This window comes from Panthera pardus, unplaced genomic scaffold, assembly GCF_024362965.1.
Source record: "Panthera pardus isolate Hobbes unplaced genomic scaffold, ASM2436296v1 HiC_scaffold_17, whole genome shotgun sequence".
Lineage (NCBI taxonomy): Eukaryota > Metazoa > Chordata > Mammalia > Carnivora > Felidae > Panthera > Panthera pardus.
In genome coordinates this window covers 97,041,000-97,060,397 of record NW_026526732.1, presented here as the reverse complement: position 1 = coordinate 97,060,397, position 19,398 = coordinate 97,041,000, and the positions used below count along the sequence as shown (strand labels likewise).

General features: G+C 39.2%; 1 protein-coding gene across 18 annotated transcripts in view; it reads right to left on the bottom strand.

The window, feature by feature from the left end:
- Window positions 1-19,398, bottom strand: part of DST (dystonin) — a 491,438-nt gene that overhangs the window by 424,643 nt on the left and 47,397 nt on the right. For all 18 annotated transcript variants that reach the window (XM_019457466.2, XM_019457473.2, XM_019457470.2 and 15 more), the window contains exon 3: window positions 36-236. In XM_019457466.2, coding sequence (XP_019313011.2) covers window positions 36-236 — 201 coding nt within the window. The remainder of the gene's footprint in view (window positions 1-35; window positions 237-19,398) is intronic.

Here is a 19,398-nt window from a genome sequence, read left to right as displayed (position 1 = left end):
TGTATTTAATAATCTTGTAAAAGTTCTCTACTTACAGGCCTTCGGGTTGAAGCACCTTGAACGGAGTGATAGAATTCTGGCTGGACTCGGCTATTTTTCTTGATTCTTCGTTTCCTCACTGAAATTTCTTGCTCACTCTGATGGTGAACTTCCACCACAGGTTTGGCCTCTTCCAGGCGAGCAGCTGCGGCCGCAGCAGCGCGTCTTCTAAGATGCCGAGGGCTTGCTCTGAATCCCTGTGGCAGAAAACAAACCCAAACAAATCCAGATTTGTATTGAGTTAGTTTGGTGATCCTCTGGGGCTAGTTACACAAAGGGCTCCAAAAGTCACCAAGCTCAAGGAGGTCATTTACATTCCCAAAGGGAGTATGTATGTAGAAGGAGGCTCAACCTGCAACGTTGTGTATTCTGTCAAGCACCTCAGGGTCTCAGGGCCCAGAGTTACTCTGTGTTAAGAAATGCTTTTAGGGGCAAGTGGGTGGCTCAGTCAGTTAAGCATCTGACTCTTGATTTCATTTCAGGTCATGATCTCACGGTTCATGGGATCAAGCCCTGCACTGGGCTCCACGCTGACGGTGAGGAGTGTGCTTGGGATTCTCTCCCTCCCTCTCTCTGCCCCTACCCCCTCTCTCAAGATAAACAAATAAACATTAAAAAAAAAAAAAAAAGAAATACTTTTAATTCAGTTAAAAAAAAAACTATCAAGTGAGCACATTGCTTTACTTTTGTGTATATAAGTCAGACTGCATGTGAAGAAGGATATTTCTTTCCACTCAGGCATGAAGCATGGCATACGAGCAGGACTGAATACTGTTACATGGCCAAGTGTTACTCTATATTCCTGAGAGCAGACTCTGAAGGTAAGAAAGCAGGAATATAAAACATCATTATAAAACACCATAAAGATTTAAAACTAAATGGAGGCAATGCAGTAAAGCAAAGAGTACAAGTTTAGCTAAACCATATTATGCATCTGGGAATATAGAACGTTGGAAAATACCAAAGAATTATATAAAATAGTCTCTGTCCTCATGTAGCTTACAATTTACTGAAGAACAGAAGTGCATGTATACATTGGCATGTATAATTAAGAGTTAAAGTGGGCAACTGAGGACACTCAGTGCTAGCAGATCTCAGAGGAGGAATCAATGAATGAAGCTGAAGATAGTCTATATTTGGCTTAGTTGTGTGGGTGGCATCTGAAGAATGAATAGAATTTACATTCCAGGCAAGGAAAACAACATAAGGAATGAATGAATAAGTAAAATGATGGATGGATGGATGGATAACATATTTATGCAGCAATAGGAAACACTATTTCATGATGTACCAGGAGGACCATATAAGTAAGCTATGTACAAAGTATGGTGGGAGACCAGAGTGTAGGGGGTGCTAAATGCTTCAAGGAGGGTTGCAGGTCTTCTGATTTTTAAAAGATTTATAAAAACTACTTAGAGACTGCAGTAAAAGCATAAAAGATGGAGGGTAAGAATTTCAGGAGAAGAAGCAGTATGAAAGATTAATATGTATGGGGGATTCCCGGTGAGGGACATGGGAGAAGATCTGAGGTCTGATTATGGAGACCCCAAATACCAAACTGAAGGACATGAACAAGGAGAAAAAAGACAAAAGTAGGGTGTGACCCACAGAGTCAAAAGAAGCACTGAGGTCATCAAAAATCAATAAGGAGAAGATGCAAATGGAGTTGGCAAAACACATTAGCCTGTTCCCATCCCTTCTCTGTGTGCAAGCTCAGCTGGGTCCTCTTGTGTCCAAAATAGTCCCAGAAGATCGCTACAGTTCCCACATAATCCAAGAGATACTACAGCAGTTAGGAGAGAGGAGGATTACAAAGAGGGAGCTGGGCCAATCACTAAAATGCCTTCTAAATCAGAATTAGGACCAAACAGAACCAACAATCACGCAGGCTGCCTTTTAAATATGCAGGTTCATGGACATCCTCCCCCCAACCCCCACCCCCCCACACACAGGAACACACGCACATGCTCTCTCTCCCCTCTCCTTTCTTCTTTCTGAATTAGACTCTGTAGGGGTGAGGCTGAGAGCATCAGTTTTTGGTTTGGGGTGTTTTTTTTTTGGTCATTATCCTTCTCTTTTATTTTTATTTTTATTGACGTATAGCTGACACACAACCTTACAGTAGTTTCAAGTGCACAAAGAATTTCTGTTTTTAACAAGCTCCTCTGGTAATTTTTCTGTACTTTGAAGATTGAGAACCTCTAGGAGTCAGAGCTCAGTCTCACCACAAGGTGGCACTAACCTCCAGATCCGCTGCATTCTTTCTGGTTCAGAAATGAGTGCACTGGTAGAATTAACAAAGTACTTGCTAATACACTAACTTCTGTCATAGAGGGTGAGCGAGTATATTTCTTTGGTAAGAATGTAGATCCTCCTTCTCTTATGTTTCTATGAGTAATAAGCAACCAAATTTTGTTTAACCTGTATTATTACCAATACTTCTTGCTGGCCTACAAATTCTAAAAACACTTGGGAAAAAAGCACCATAAAACTCCCTTAATGAGATGCCCTCAAAAAAAGTTTAAGAAAAAGCATGTAGGTGCAGGGGTGCCTGGGTGGCTCCATTGGTTAAACATCAGATTCTTGATTTGGGCTCAGGTCATGATCTCATGATTTCGTGAGTTCAAGTCCCACCTCAGGCTCTTCACTGACCATACAGAGCCTACTTGGGATTCTCTCTCTCTCCCCCTCTCTCTCTCTTTGCCCCTCCCCCACTCACACTTTCTCTGTCTCTCCCAAAATAAATAAGTAAACTTTAATAAAAAAAAAAAAACTCAACATGTTGGACGTTGGTGCAGTCATTCCAGACAGCAATAATCCAATAAACCTGCATCCCTGTATCTACTCTAGAGAAATTCTAACAAGTATGAGGGTATTTAAGGTATCATATTATTTGTGATAATAAAAATTTTTTAAAAAGTTTAAAGCATCCTTCCTTAAACTTCATAATTTTCTGTTCACCTTCATATTATTTCAAAGATCTGAGCACCACCATGTGATTTCTATTATAGCCAAATACACTTGCACTATTTTTAAATAACTCTTTATAAGCACTACAGTATACAGTACACAGACACCAGCGAGACTCTCTGTGTTCAAATACTGCCTCTGTCACTTCCTAGTTGTGCGATTTTCGAGAGTTACTTAGCCATTTCTTCATCTGTAAAATAGTGATTAAAACTAGAATTTATTTCATAGGGCTATTAAGAAGAACAAATGAATTAACATATGTGCTTAGAAAAGCATCTGGCAGTCAGAGTGGCCAAAATGAACAAATCAGGAGACTGTAGATGCTGGAGAGGATGTGGAGAAATGGGAACCCTCTTGCACTGTTGGTGGGAATGCAAACTGGTGCAGCCACTCTGGAAAACAGTGTGGAGGTTCCTCAAAAAATTAAAAATAGACCTACCTTATGACCCAGCAATAGCACTGCTAGGAATTTACCCAAGGGATACAGGAGTACTGATGCATAGGGGCACTTGTACCCCAATGTTTATAGCAGCACTCTCAACAATAGCCAAATTGTGGAAACAGCCTAAATGTCCATCCACTGATGAATGGATAAAGAAATTGTGGTTTATATACACAATGGAGTACTACGTGGCAATGAGAAAGAATGAAATATGGCCCTTTGTAGCAACGTGGATGGAACTGGAGAGTGTGATGCTAAGTGAAATAAGCCATACAGAGAAAGACAGATACCATATGTTTTCACTCTTATGTGGATCCTGAGAAACTTAACAGAAACCCATGGGGGAGGGGAAGGAAAAAAAAAAAGAGGTTAGAGTGGGAGAGAGCCAAAGCATAAGAGACTCTTAAAAACTGAGAACAAACTGAGGGCTGATGGGGGGTGGGAGGGAGGGGAGGCTGGGTGATGGGTATTGAGGAGGGCACCTTTTGGGATGAGCACTGGGTGTTGTATGGAAACCAATTTGACAATAAATTTCATATATTTAAAAAAAAAGAGCGTCTGGCATATAGTGATACATAAGTGTTGCTATGATTATTATGTATTTCACTTGCGTGAATAAAAGATATTCTTGAAAACAAAAGTATGTTATTAATCAGATGTAAACAGGAAAATGAATCACACCACAGGTGTGCACTACTGACTGCCACACATGAGGCACGGCTGAGAGACCAATCACCCTTAATCATTAGGGGAGAGTTCTTTTCTCCAGAGAATTCAGAGCACTTACTCCCTAGTGAGTCAAACTATCTGGGTTTGAATATAAACTGTGTCACTGAGTAGGTATGCAAATTACTTCTCTGTGTCTCCATTTCTTCATCTGTCAAATACATATAATAATAACTCTCTCATGGAGTTTGATGGTGCTTAAACGAGATAATCTATATTAGGTACTCACAACAGTACAAATAATACAGTAAGTCAAAAAATTATCACCATTATTATTACTATATCCTTTCCTAGACGTTGCAGCAGCAATTCACACATAATTAGGTCACAGTTATGACTACAAACATATAAACAACATGGAGTCATCACTGGGCAATCACCCTAACGGTTTTCCTGGAATTATAGGATTGTACGTTTATTAGATTTGCTTGTCCTAAATACTCTGAAAAATACTATTTTATTAATAAAATAAAAAATATTTTAAAACAGCAGGTTTTTACAGATGTTAACAGGACTTGATGGTGTCAGTATAAAGTCCATTTTTGTCTACTCACTTGATCTTGCCTGGATACACTTTAACCAGTAGGTGATAAACACTTGGAAGTCTCTCAGCAGTGAATGTCTGCCATTTTTAGACCACCCCAATTTATCAGCACCTTTTGGGTAACAACTTCTCAAGAGATGCAGTCTTGATACAGAATGCTCCACAGCCCACTCTAGATTTTGCCTCTTAATGACCTATACGGTTAATAGGTAGACACATGGCCAAGGCTCAACCAAGTAAAGTTTCTCTGCTTGGACAATGCATATTAAATTGAGGGGTGTAAAGCCTGAAAAAAAAAATCAGTAGGAATTCACCAGTCTAGTGACTATGCCAAAGACCTTCTGAAGCTGCCTGGTTTAATCTGTTCCAATCATTCAGTCTTGCCTGTGAGTTTAATCATGTATTTGTAATAAATTCTCTTTTGGTTTACATCAGATTCTGTTGCCTGCAAACAAAAAACCCCAGTGTATACTCTTCTGTTATGCTTTTAGATGGTTAGCTCTTTCCCTTGAAGGCTGAGTATTCTGACTAACCCAGTTTAGTTGTGTAGACTGGCATAAAAAAGGAGGACACATTAACAGTAATAATTTACTAACACCACTTAGGTGATAAGCCTATTATATGCCTTTCTTAAGCAAGCAAACTGAGGCTTATCAGGGCTAAGTAATCTACATAAGGCAAAAACTTGCAATTTCTTAGAAAAGCCCAGATCATAATTCAGGTCTATCCAATTCCAACTCAACACCAGTGCCCTTAGCATTCTGCTATGAAGCACAGATTATATATAGGATAGTAATGCATTCAGAGATAGTGTTCTACATATATTCTCAGGACTAAGCACCAAGGAAGTGCTCAGAAATATATGCAGGTTGATTAAAACAAAAAAAAGGTCTGTAAACAATTTAGATAAGTGAAGAAGAAATTGAAAAAGTTAACATTTTCAGGTGAGAATTATTGTTGGATAAGATCAAACTACCATCTAGTTTACTGATGAAGCAACTGAACAAATGGAAATTTAACACATTGAATCACTGAGCATTTAAATAGAATTGTTTTCGGGGCACCTGGGTGGCTCAGTCAGTTGGGCACCCGACTTTGGCTCAGGTCATGATCTCATGGTTTGTGAGTTCAAGCCCCACATCGGGCTCTCTCTGATGACAGCACAGACCCTGGAGCCTGCTTCGGATTCTATGTCTCCCTGTCTCTGCCCCTCCCGCACCTGTGCTCTCTCTCTCTATCTCCCTCTCTCCCTCCTTCCCTCTCTCCCTCTCTTCTCTCTCTGTCTCTGTCTCTCTCTCTCAAAAATAAAATAAACATTAAAAAATTTTAAATAGAATTTCTTTTGGGGGGCGGGAGGTAAGAAGCTTGCCACCTCCCTCGAACACAGATAGATAAATATCAAATCATTCTTAACAGCCAAGAAATCTATTGGTGGTCTTAGAGAACAAAACTGCATATCTACAAACCAGAAGAAAGACCCATGGAAGACAGAAACTGCACAGAGTTTATGGGAGAAAAGAGCAGCCAGAGGAGGGAGCCCTGACCATGGTGGGGACAGTGACAGGGAACAAAGAGAGAAAAAGCATGGAGGTGGCGGGAAGAGCAAAACACACTCAGGGGAGGGACTGCACAAGAAAACTATTCCCCAAAACCTTTGACAAGGAAAAAGGAGAGGGTTACAATATCACCAGTTTTCTATAAACAGCGGAGTGCAGATTCCAACATTTGGGAGGTCTGTGACATTGCCAGTTTCACCCCCAGGGGAGCTGAGCAGTGCTCTGTATCCCCAGGGTCACACAGGGAGAAGCAGTTGCCCTGCTTTGAGTACATTTGGTAGAGGTGATACAGCCTCTCCACGGGCAAAGGACCCTGCAGCCGACATCCAACTGTCCCATTCACCAGTACAGGTACAAACACACCAGCTGAGGGCAGCAATCCCTAGTGCCAGCTGTGTGGTGCAATTTATCATAAAATCCAAACCACTGCATGGTCGCGCAGCCGTCTTCTGCAACAAGCCAACACCCAACACAATGCAGAGACCCTCCCCCAGAAGATCAGTGTGGGTCCATGCCATGGGGGTCTAAAGTGTGGGGTTTTGACACACAGCTGTGCCTGAGTTAAAACACAGGAGTCCTGCACCATCTGGCAGGTGGAAAGCTCGGACACAGACAGGATGAAGGCAGGGATCTGACTGAAACCAGAAACAGAGGTGAAGTCACTGTTTTCCCAGCTGTGAGGGCTTACCTAACAGGGGTGGCCACCCATTTCCCACTCCCAAGACCAGAGAACTGGGTGAAGCCGTTTTCTCTCCTACTCCCTAGCTTGATCCACCTCAGTGAGCTAAACAGTGTCACCTAGTGGAGAAGGGAGCTGCTACACCAAGCCCCGCCCCCTTGAACCCTCCAAAAGAGCAATTGCACGTAATAATCAGAGCAGCAGACCCCTCTCCCTGAAGACCAGCACAAACCCCTCACGCATACCAAGTGTATTGATGATAGAGTGCTGCAAAGCTTCAGTTCTAAGGGAAATAGGATCTAGCATCCTTTGGGTTTTTTGTTTGTTTCTTTTTGGGTTTTTTTGTTTTTATCTTTATTTGTGTTTGTTTTGTTTGCCTGTTTGATACAGAAAGAGCAATTTTTTTAATTTTTTAATTTTCTTTTTATTTTCTTTTATTTTATTTCTTTATTTCTACCTCTTTTCTGTCAAGCTTCTCATAACAAGCACCCCAAAACATACCTAGGATCTAGCTTCTGATACATATTTCATTTTATTTTTAAAATTTTTTTCTTTGATTTTTAAATTTTTATTTGGTTTTATTCTATTTTTCTTATTCTTTCTCTCCAAAATAACAAGACAGAGGGATTCACCCCAAAAGAAAGAACAGGAAGAAATGACAGCCAGAAATTCAATCAGTGCAGATTTAAGTAAGCTGTCTGAACTAGAATTTAAAACAAAAATTGTAAGGATATTGACTGGGCTTGAAAAAAGCATAGAAGACACTAGAGAATCCTTTACTGCAGAGATAAATTAACTAATATCTAGTCAGGCCAAAATTAAAAATTATATAACTGAGGGGCAATCCCAAATGGAGGCCGTAAAAATGAGGGTGGATGATGCAGAGGAGCAAATCAGTGATATAGAAGATAAAATTATGGAAAATAATGAAGCTGAAATGAAGAGGCAACAAAGGTTACGAAGGAACCGAAGGCAGACTTAGAGAACTCAGTGATATACTAAAACATAGTAACATTCGTATTATAGGAGTCCCAGAGGATTAAAAGAGAAAAGGGGGCAGAAGGTTTATTCAAACAAATTATAGCTGAAAACTTCCCTAATCTGGGGAAGGACACACACATAAAAATCCAAGAAGCACAGAGAACCTTCATTAAATTCAACAAAAGCAGATCATCATCAAGGCATATCATAGTCAAATTCACAAAATACGCTGACAAGGAAAGAATCTTGAGAGCAGCAAGGGAAAAAAGTCCTTAACCTACAAGGAAAAGACATATCAGATTCACAGCAGATCTGTCACAGAAACATGGCAAGCCAGAAAGGAGTGGTAGGAAATATTCTATGTGCTGAATGGAAAAATATGCAGCCAAGAATTATTTACCCAGGGAGGCTATCATTCAGAATAGAAGGAGAGATAAAGACTTTCCCAGACAAATAAAAACTAAAGGAGTTTGTGACCACTACAACAGCCCTGCAAGAAATTTTAAGGGGGACTCTTTATGAAGGGAAGAAAAAAAAAAGACCAAAGCAACAAAGACTAGAAAAGACCAGAGAACAACACCAGAAACACCAATTCTACAGGTAACACAATGGCACTAAATTCATATCCATCAATAATCACTCTGAATGTATATGGACTAAATGCTCCAATCAAAAGATACAGGGTATCAGAATGGATAAAAAACCAAGATCCATTTATATGCTGCCCACAAGAGACTCATTTTAGCCTTAAATACACCTGAAGATTGAAAATAAAGGAATGGAGAACCATCTATCAATGCTAATGGATGTCAAAAGAAATCTGGAGTAGCCATACTTATATCAGAAAAACTAGATTTTAAACCAAAGACTGTAACAAGAGATGAAAAAGGGTACCATATCATAATAAAGGGGTCTATCCAAGAAGGTCTAACAATTGTAAATATATATGCCCCCAACTTGCCCCTAAATATGTAAAACAATAAATAACAAACATAAAAAAACTCATTGATAACAATACAATAATAGTAGGGTACTTTAACACCCCACTTACAGCAATGGACAGATCATCTAATCAGAAAATCAACAAGGAAACAATGACTTTGAATGACACACTGGACCAGATGGACTTAACAGATGTATTCAGAACATTCCATCCTAAAGCAGCCGAATACACATTCTTTTCCAGTGCACATGGAACATTCTTCAGAAGAGGTCACATACTGGGTCACAAGTCAGCCCTCAACAAGTACAAAAAGACTGAGATCATACCATGCATATTTTCAGACCACAGTGCTATGAAACTTAAAGTCAACCACAAGAAAAAATTTGGAAAGACCACAAATACTTGAAGGTTAAAGAACATCCTACTAAAGAATGAATGGGTTAACCAGGAAGTTAAAGAACAAATTAAAAAAAATACATGGAAGCAAATGAAAATGAAAAAACAGTGAAAACCCTTCGGGATGCAGCAGAGGTAGCCCTAAGAGGGAAGTATATTGCAACTCAGGCCTACCTCAAGAAGTAAAAAAGGTTCTAATTACACAACCTAACCTTATACCTAAAGGAGCTAGAAAAGAAACAGCAAAGAAAGCCTAAATCCAGCCAAAAAATAGAAATAATAAAGGCTGGAGCAGAAATAAATGATACAGAAACAAAGAAACAAAAAATCAGTAGAACAGATCAATGAAAACGAAGGGCTGGTTCAAAATGAATTCGGTTTATTCTTCTCAAACTGTTCCAAAAAATAGTAATCAAAGGAAATGGTTATGAAGCCAGCATTACCTTGATTCCAAAATCAAGACCCCACTAAAAAGGAGAATTATAGGCCAATATCCCCAATGAACATAGATACAAAAAAACTCAATAAAATGTTAGCAAATCGAATTCAACAAGACATTAAAAGAATTATTCACCATGATCAAGTGGGACTTATTCCTGGGCTGCAGGGCTGGTTCAATATTCACTAATCAATCAACATGATACACTGCATTAATAAAGAAAGGAAAAGAGCCACGTGATCTTGTCAATCAATAGATGCTGAAAAAGCATTTGACAAATTACACCATCCATTCTTAATAAAAACCTGTAACAAAGTAGGGATAAATGGAACATACCTCGACATCATAAAGGTCATATACGAAAGACCCACAACAAATAGCATCCTCAATGAGGAAAACCTGATAGCCATTCCTCTCTGGTCAGAAACAAGACAAGGATGTACACTCTCACCATTACTATTTAACATACTACTGGAAGTCTTAGCCTCAGCAATCAGACAACAAAAGAAAATAAAAGGCATCCAAATCAGCAAGGAAGAAGTCAAACCCTCAGTGTTTGCAGATGACATGATACTCTATACAGAAAACCCAAAAGACTCCACCAAAAAATTGCTAGAACCGATACATGAATTCAACAAAGTCGCAGAATATAAAATCAATGTACAGAAATCTGTTGCATTTCTATACACCAACAATGAAGCAGCAGAAAAAGAAATCAAGGAATTGATCCTGTTTGCAACTGTACCAAAAACAGTAAGATACCTAGACACCTAAACCTAATGAAAGAGGTAAAAGATCTGTACTCTGAAAACTAGAGAACCCTTATGAAAGAAACTGAAGAGAACACAAGGAAATAGAAAAGCATTCCATGCTCATGGACTTGAAGAACAAACATTGTTAAAATGTCTATACTACCCAAAGCAATCTACACATTTAATGCAATCTCTATCAAAATACCACCAGCATTTTTCACAGAGCTAAACAGTCATAAAATGTGTATGGAACCACAAAAGACCCTGAATAACCAAAACAATCCTGAAAAAGAAAAACAAAACTGGAGGCATCATGATCCCAGATTTCAAGCTATATTACAAAGCTATAGTCATCAAGACAGTAGGGTACTGGCCCAAAAAAAAAAAAAAAAAGACATAGATCAAAGGAGCAGAATAGAAAACCCAGAAACGATCCCACAACTATACAGTCAACTAATCTTCAACAAAGCAGGAAAGAATATCCAATGGAAAAAAGCCTCTTCAACAAATGGTGTTGGAAAACTGGACAGCAACATGCCGAAGAATGAACCTGGACCACTTTCTTACACCATACACAAAAATAAGTTCACAATGAATCAAAGGCCTAAATGTGAGTCAGGAAAACCATCAAAATCCTAGAGGAGAACAAAGGCAGCAACCTCTTTGACCTCAGCCTGATCAACTTCTTACTATACACATCTCCAAAGGCAAGGGAAACAAAATCAAACAACTATTAGGACTATTAGGACTTCATCAAGATAAAAAGCAAAGGAAACTTAAAAGGCAGACTACTGACTGGAGAAGATATTTGCAAAAGACAAATCTGATACGGAGTTAGTATCCAAAATACTATAAGGAACTTATGAAACTTAACACCCAAAAAACAAATAACCCAGTTATGAAATGGGCAAAAGACATGAACAGACACTTTTCCAAAGATGACATCCAGATGGCAAACAGACACATGAAAAGATGCTCCACCTCACTCATCATCAAGGAAATGTAAATCAAAACTCAATGAGATACTACCTTACACCTGTCAGAATAGCTAAAATTAACACCACAAGAAACAACAGGTGTTGGTAATGATGTGGAGAAAGGGGAACTCTATTGCACTGTTGGTGGAAATGCAAAGCGGTGCAGCCACTATGGAGAACAGTATGGAGGTTCCTCAAAAAACTAAAAATAGAACTACCCTAGAATCCAGCAATTGCACTATTAGGTATTTGCCCAAAGGATACAAAAATACAGATTCAAAGGATTAATGCACCCCAATGTCTATAGCAGCATTATCAACAATAGTCAAAGTGTGGAAAGAGCCCTAATATCCATCGACTGATGAATGGATAAAGAAGATGTGGTACACATGTGGAATATTACTCAGCCATCAAAAATAATGAAATCTTGCCAGTCACAACAACGTGGATAGAGCTAAAAGGTAATATGTTAAGCGAGGTAAGTTAGACGAGAAAGACAAATACCATATGATTTCACTCATGTGGAATTTAAGAAACAAAACAGATGAGGGGCACATGAGTGGTTCAGTTGGTTGAGCGACCAACTTTGACTCAGATCATGATCTCACAGTTCATGAGTTCAAGCCCCACTTCAGGTTCACTGCTGTCAGCACAGAGCCCACTTTGGATCCTCTGTCCCCCTCTCTCTGCCCCTACCCTCCTTGCGCTCTCTCAAAAATAAACATTAAAAAAAAACAGAAGGAGAGGAAAGAGGAGAGAGGGAAGCAAACCACAAAAGATTCTTAATGATAGAGAACAAACTGAAGGTTGATGTTAGGGAGTGGGTGGGGTATGGGTTAAAAATGAGTGATAGGTATTAAGGAGGGCACTAGTTGTGATGAGCACTGGGTGTTGTATGTAAGTGATGAATCACTGAATTCTACTCCTAAAACCGATATGGCACTATATGTTAGCTAACTAAAATTTAAATTTAAAAAGTTTCTTAAATAAACAACAAAATAAATAAAATTGCTTTTGTGTTGTTACTATACCTGAGAACGCCAAGGTTGAGGTTAAGTATACATGATACAAATTGACCATATACAAATATTATGATACTCAATAAGCTGATATTTTCATAAAGTATATAGTAATTCCTCATAAAAACTCTTTGATTCTCTTCATCCAAGCTAGAAATAAAGTGTATAGCAGAAGTTCTTGGGTCCATGGATAAAATTCTAGGCAAATCAAGAGGACAACTTATTTACTTGGATGGGGAAAAATCATGTCTTTACTTTCACTGACGGCTACTTGAAATTTGCCATCACTCAATTATGAATGTAGGCTATAAACCTGATACTATTAGCAGTATTGGTGACTTTTGCCACCAAAAGGAATCAAATATATTTACATATTTAATTATAGTCACTGCAGGTATTTGAAATACCATTTATAATCATCATTACTTCAAAACCACAGTAGTCAACATATCTGCCACTAGAACTTATTATTTAATTCATTAATAAAGAAGTACATATACTGCTCTGTCCAAACTGCTAATAATTTATAATGATCTTTCAATATAATTGGATTCCTTTATAATTACACACACACACACACACACACACACACACACATAATGTTATGCATTTAAAACATTCTGAAACTGAGTCCCTGGGCTTCACTAGACTGCCAAAGAGGTTTATGGCATAAAATGGGTCCAGAATAGAGAAAATTTCAGAAATGAGTTTATGACAAATACTGTTATATGTTAGCTGCTCACCAAAACCCATGCTTACCTCTTTTTCCTGGGCACAAGCTAAGCTGGACATTTCCCAGCCTCCCTCGCACTTAAGTAGAACCAACAGGTAGAACTAAGTTCTAGCCAATGAAATATGAACATAAGTAATGTATGCTTTTTTAAATTTTGTTTTAACATTTATTTATTTTTGAGAGACAGAGAGAGACAGAGCATGAGCAGGGGAGGGGTAGACAGAGAGGGAGATATAGAATCCAAACTAGGCTCCAGGCTCTGAGCTGTCAGCACAGAGCCTGACGTGGGGCTCAAACTCTCAAACTGCGAGATCATGACCTGAGCTGAAGTCGGACGCATAACCAACTGAGCCACCCAAGCACCCTGTATGCTTTTTTTTTTTTTTTAAGTAGACTTCACACCCAGGAGCTCAATGAAAGGAGCTCAATGCAGGGCTTGAACTCACGACTCTGAGATAAAGACCTGAGATGAGATCAAGAGTTGAAAACTTAACTGACTAAGCCACCCAAGCACCCCAATTTATGCCATTTCTGGAACTAGTCCATGAATACTTCCCACAGCCATTTCTCCATGCTCTTCTCTTTGGGCTGAGATGACCTGCAGAGCAGATTTGAAAGTCACATACTGAAGACAGTAGTGACTTTATCATACCTGAATACCTGCATGGAGGAAGCCACTTTGCCAAACTTTTGCCCACTACACCCTTAAATGAATGACAAACATATTTCTACTCTGTTTGAGCTATTAAAGTGTATATTTGCTATGGAAGCTTGCATTACCCTAATTCAGTGGTTCTTAAACTTAATCAACAATCAGAACAACCAGGAACTGATTAAAACACCAAGTGCTGGTCCCCACCCCTGGATCTTCCCATTCAGTAAATCTGGGATGGGGGCTGAGAATTTGCATTTCTTTTTTTTTTTTAATGTTTGTTTATTTTTTAGAGAGAATGAGAGAGAGAGAGAGAGAGAGAGAGTAGGGAAGGGGCAGAGAAAGAGGAAAACACAGAATTTGAAGCAGGCTCCAGGCTCTGAGCTGTCAGCACAGAGCCCGATGCAGGGCTCAAACCCACAAACCATGAGATCATGACCTGAGCCGAAGTCAGAAGTTTAACCAACTGAGCCACCCAGGTGCCCTGAGAATTTGCATGTCTAACACATCCTCAGGTAATGCTGATGCTGCCATCCCATGACTATACTCTGAGAATCCCTGCTCTAATACCAGCTCCTGCCCCTTGCTGTATCATCAGTGAGCGATGTTGGTCATAACACTGTTCCTTATTGTACTATGTGCAGTAGGACCTTCAAGATTAAAGCAACTTTGTCATTTGTGGTTTTAATAATCCTACATTAAAAGAATGACCATGGCTAACATTAACAATTCAGGCAACAACACATGTTGGTGAGGATGCAGAGAAAGAGGATCTCTTTTGCATTGCTGGTGGGAATGCAAACTGGTGCAGCCACTCTGGAAAACGGTCTGGAGGTTCCTCAAAAAATTAAAAATAGAACTACCCTATGACCCGGCAAATGCACTACCAGGTATTTATCCAAGGGATACAGGTATGCTATTTCAAAGGCGCATATGCAACCCAATGTTTATAGCAGCACTATCAACAATAGCCAAAGTATGGAAAGAGCCCAAATGTCCAGTGATGGATGAATGGATAAAGAAGATGTGGTATATATATATACAATGGAGTATTACTCAGCAATCAAAAAGAATGAAATCTTGCCACTTGCAGCTATGTGGATGGAACTAGAGGGTACTATGTTAAGCAAAATTAATCAGAGAAAGACAAATATCATATGACTTCACTCATATGAGGACTTTAAGACACAGAACAGATGAACACAAGGGAAAGGAAGCAAAAATAATATAAAAACAGGGAGGGGGACAAAACACAAGAGACTCTTAAATATGGAGAACAGAGGGTTACTGGAGGGGTTGTGGGAGAGGGGATGGGCTAAATGGGTAAGGGGCACTAAGGAATCTACCTCTGACATCATTGTTGCACTATATGCTAACTAACTTGGATGTTAATTTAAAAATAATAAAAGAAAATAATAAAAGAAAAGAAAAAGAAAAAATAGTGAACACTCAAAAAAAAAAAAAAAAAAAAAAAAAGAATGGCCATGGAAGCCACTCTATCAGCTGGGTAAGAAATAATGTATCTAGAGCTGCATTTTTGTTTTCAGAGAATGTATTCTCTGACAAATAAGGGATAATGGGGCAAAATATTACCTTTTTAAAGTCTTATTTTCTAATAATCATTCTTTGGTATGGATAGTTTCTAGAGGTATGGTGATAGCAAGAAGTCAGTTTCTAATCTTTAAAAAGTCTAAGGAATTGAACACTTATTTTAGATAAGGTTTCCCAGATTAGCACTGTAGTGTTTCTTTTATACTGACTATATTCTATCAACTGGTTATTAGTTCCTGCTAATCAGAAGCTCTGATTGGGGACAGAGAACCTTGATAATTTTTCTAATTGCAAGTGAATTCTAACTTAAATGCAGTTTTGTAAACAGAAATCTTTTAAAATATCTTACAGATGTCAATCATTCCCTTCTTGGACCCATGCCCCACCCACATGCTGCCTAGGAAAGCATGTTTTGTACCATGGCATCCCACCCCTCTCGGTCATGGTTGCTGGGTCTTGATACTTGAGCTGTGTACCTCTCTTTAGAGTTTGAGAGGGAAATACCAAGAGCCTGGACCACTTAGCACAGAAGTTAAAACTGAAAAAAAAAAATCATTTTTAGACAAGTGATGAAACTCTAATATGTACATGCATAGCCTAGGATTCTTACTTTTTTATTTATTTTTCATTTTTTTTAGTTTAGAGAGAGAGGGGGACAAGGGGCAGAGGAAGAGAGAAAGAGAATCTTAAGTAGGCTCCATGCTCAGTGTGAAGCCTGACTAAGGGCTCGATTCCACAACCCCAGGATCATGACCTGAGCCAAAACCAAGAATCAACAGACTGAGTCACCAAGGAGCCCCTATATTCTTATTAAAATGTAGATTGTGAGACCTGAGATTCTGAGTTTCTAACAAGCTTCCAAGCTTCTAATGCTGTTAATCTGCAGAGCTAACCTTGGGTCACAAGGTTGTAGAAGCCTGATAGAAACTCTGTGGCTCTTGTCTAGGCTGACAGGAATGGGGCATGGAAACCATGGTGAGGAGAGAACAATCAGTTGATAACAGAAGGAAAAGCTGAAGCCAATGGAGTAGTTCTGAGCCCCACCTTTGGCATTCACTACAGGGAGGAGTGAGGCCTTGAAACCACCACCAGCTCTCCACGCATCCCTGCGAAGCCAGCATCAACTATGAATCTTTTTCTTAAATTCCATTAAATGACACATACATCCTTACAACATACCCTAAAATACAGTTGGTCTCTGATTCTGCACCCAAATGAGCCTAAGACACAAAACATGGCCTCCATGGTTGGGGCAGGGAAGAGAATAAAAGGAGACTTTGAGGTTAAAACTATTGGAAATACGTCTCCTGTAAGGAGCTTAAAGTGCTTTTTAATTATAACTGTTAGATTAACCTAAGCAGGGATCATAGGGTACACTCAGAAAACAACTATATTCTTTCTCCCTGCTGTCTTTCAAATCCATGATGAAGAGTTAGTTTTCTCCCAATGCTACACAAAATTTTGAACGGACTCTATAATTTTTCTGGTCATTCTCAGATAATTAAAAAGTCTTCTAGCCACTTCTAGTCACAAAACCAGTGCCATTTCAATGAGGTCATATCACTCTTCCTGGTTTCCTCTTACACAGAGTTTAAAGTGAGTCTAGGCTCTTTTTCCCAAGAGATCCATAAGAAATTCTCATGCATCCTTTGCCCCAACACATTCTGGGAAAGTAGGCTATTCCCAATGCAGCCAACTCTGCTAACTCCATCATTAGAGCATCCCGCCAGCCACAATCTTTGAAATCATCCCACGTGGTCTGGCACCAGCCTTGGCACATACACTCTGAGGACACAAGTCAAGCTCTCCCCATGGTCTCCCTAAATTCACTCTCACTAGGCTTAAGAGGGCTTAGGGCGAGACGTGGGTGCACTGCTAAGCAATTTTCCAGACTCTAATCCTGAGCCACCCAATACACTAGCCACTGGCCACATGTGGCTATTTGCATGTAAATTTTAATTAAAATTAAACTACAAATTCAGTTTCTCAGGCATACTAGCCACATTCTGATTGTTCAATATACATGTGGCTAGTGGTACCAGATGATGCAGATAGAACTTTTCCATTATCACAGAAGGTTCTATTAATAGCACTGCTCTAACCTCTCATAACTTGATCCTCAGCCTTTATCCATTTAGCTCAAAACTGGTGATGGGTGATCACAAATGGAAGTGTAGGCTAACTGTCAAGGCGAGCAACACCAAATCTCAGTACACCAACACAATAAAAGTTTGTTTCACTCACAGATCAGCAAGCAGGATAAGTGCTCTGCTCCAGAGAGTCATTTAGGGCACGAGGCACCTTCCATGTTGTGACTCTAGATCCACAACGTCCTCTCCACTCTGCTAGTTTGTGGAGAAAGAACCAGGATTGTGTGGGAGGGTTGCAAAGGTCCAGGCCTATAAATGGCACACATCATTTCTCCTTACATTTCATTAACTAGAACTCAGTTACATGGCCATCACTTAACTGCAAAGAAAAGTAAAAAATGTATTTAGGTCATGTGCCCAGAAAAAGAGAGCACAGATCTTGGTGAGGAACAGCAAACTGCCACAGAACTAGTGGCAAAACCCATTTTAGAGCCACCTCCTTTGCAAGTCCTGTAGAAGGGGTCTAGCTCTTCTCTCTGGCAACATGAGCCTTACCAACCACATCTCTCAGGGCAAACTCAGGCCAGAAGAGTTCCATTTACTCTTATTACATAGTTAAACATAATTTGAGCCCCATTTATTTAACTTTTTCCCAACATTGTTCAGCTGTAAACTACATCCAACTTCAATTCTTTTTTTTTCCAACTTTCTTTACAGTTGCATAAATAATAATAATTTATAGTCATAGAGCACTTCCTATTTGTCAGACACTGTGTATGCATGATCTCATTATTCTTATAATACGCCTAGGAGGTAAATACTATTGTGATGCCCATTTTACAGATAAGAAAATGGACATTTAGTATCTACCCTAGGGTTGAAACCCAGGCAACCCAACCCATGTTCTCTATCAGGGGTGACAAATTATGGCCAAATCTGACCCACTTTTTCTGCACAGTTTGATTGGAATACTGCCATGCCCACTCATGTATGTATTGTTTATGGCTACTTCTGTGCTACAAAAGCAGAGGTGAATAGTTGCAAAAGAGTTCATATGGCCTCAAAGTCAAAAATCTTTATTATTTGGGGTTTTGCAGAAAAACTCTGCCAACCCCTGCTCTACCATATCCTATAGGGTCTTAAGCATTCTGCTTCTATCACAGAGAAAAAAGTAATTTTGACTCGGTGTTTTAGTCTGCTAATCTGTGCTCTCCATCAACAACCTGGTCTGTGAAATATAAGGTCCGTCTAATTTCCCTCTGGCAGCCATGTCTACCCCATCTGCTTGTGGTTTCACATGCAGATTAAACAACATCTGTTATGTTGTTTCATCAAACATATAAACAATACTACCCAAGGAGGCATTTGCATTATCTTTCTAATAAAGATTATAACTACTCCCTGATATTTTTTATATCAGTATTATAACTATCAAACAAAAGGTTTATACAAGTTTATCAACCCAGCTGTTTTTGGTACAACAGGTTTCAATCCTTCAGCATTCCCACCTCCTGCTTTAGTTTTTAGAGATAAAGCCATCAACACAGAGTGACAGTGAATTTTGTGGGCAATGGCAATCCAGTAAGGCAAGGCTTATTCTGTTGAAACTGGCCTATACTCATTTTTCTCTTAGGATTCATCAACATCATGTTTTTTACCAAAATAAACTGTAAGAAGAAAATAAATATCTTAACTTTTAAGAGACTCTCAGAGTATGAAACCTGCCTTGCACTAGTTATTAAAATCAAGTTAGAAGTAGGATAGAAATTGCATCCATCATAGTGGAACTATAAGAAGAACATTTTAAAGGATGCTGTGGGACACCACCCAAATCCCACATTTGTGAGCCAGATGCCTATTTCCCCAGGTGCCAAGAGTGATGGTAGATCCTGGCTTTTAGCAGAATCCC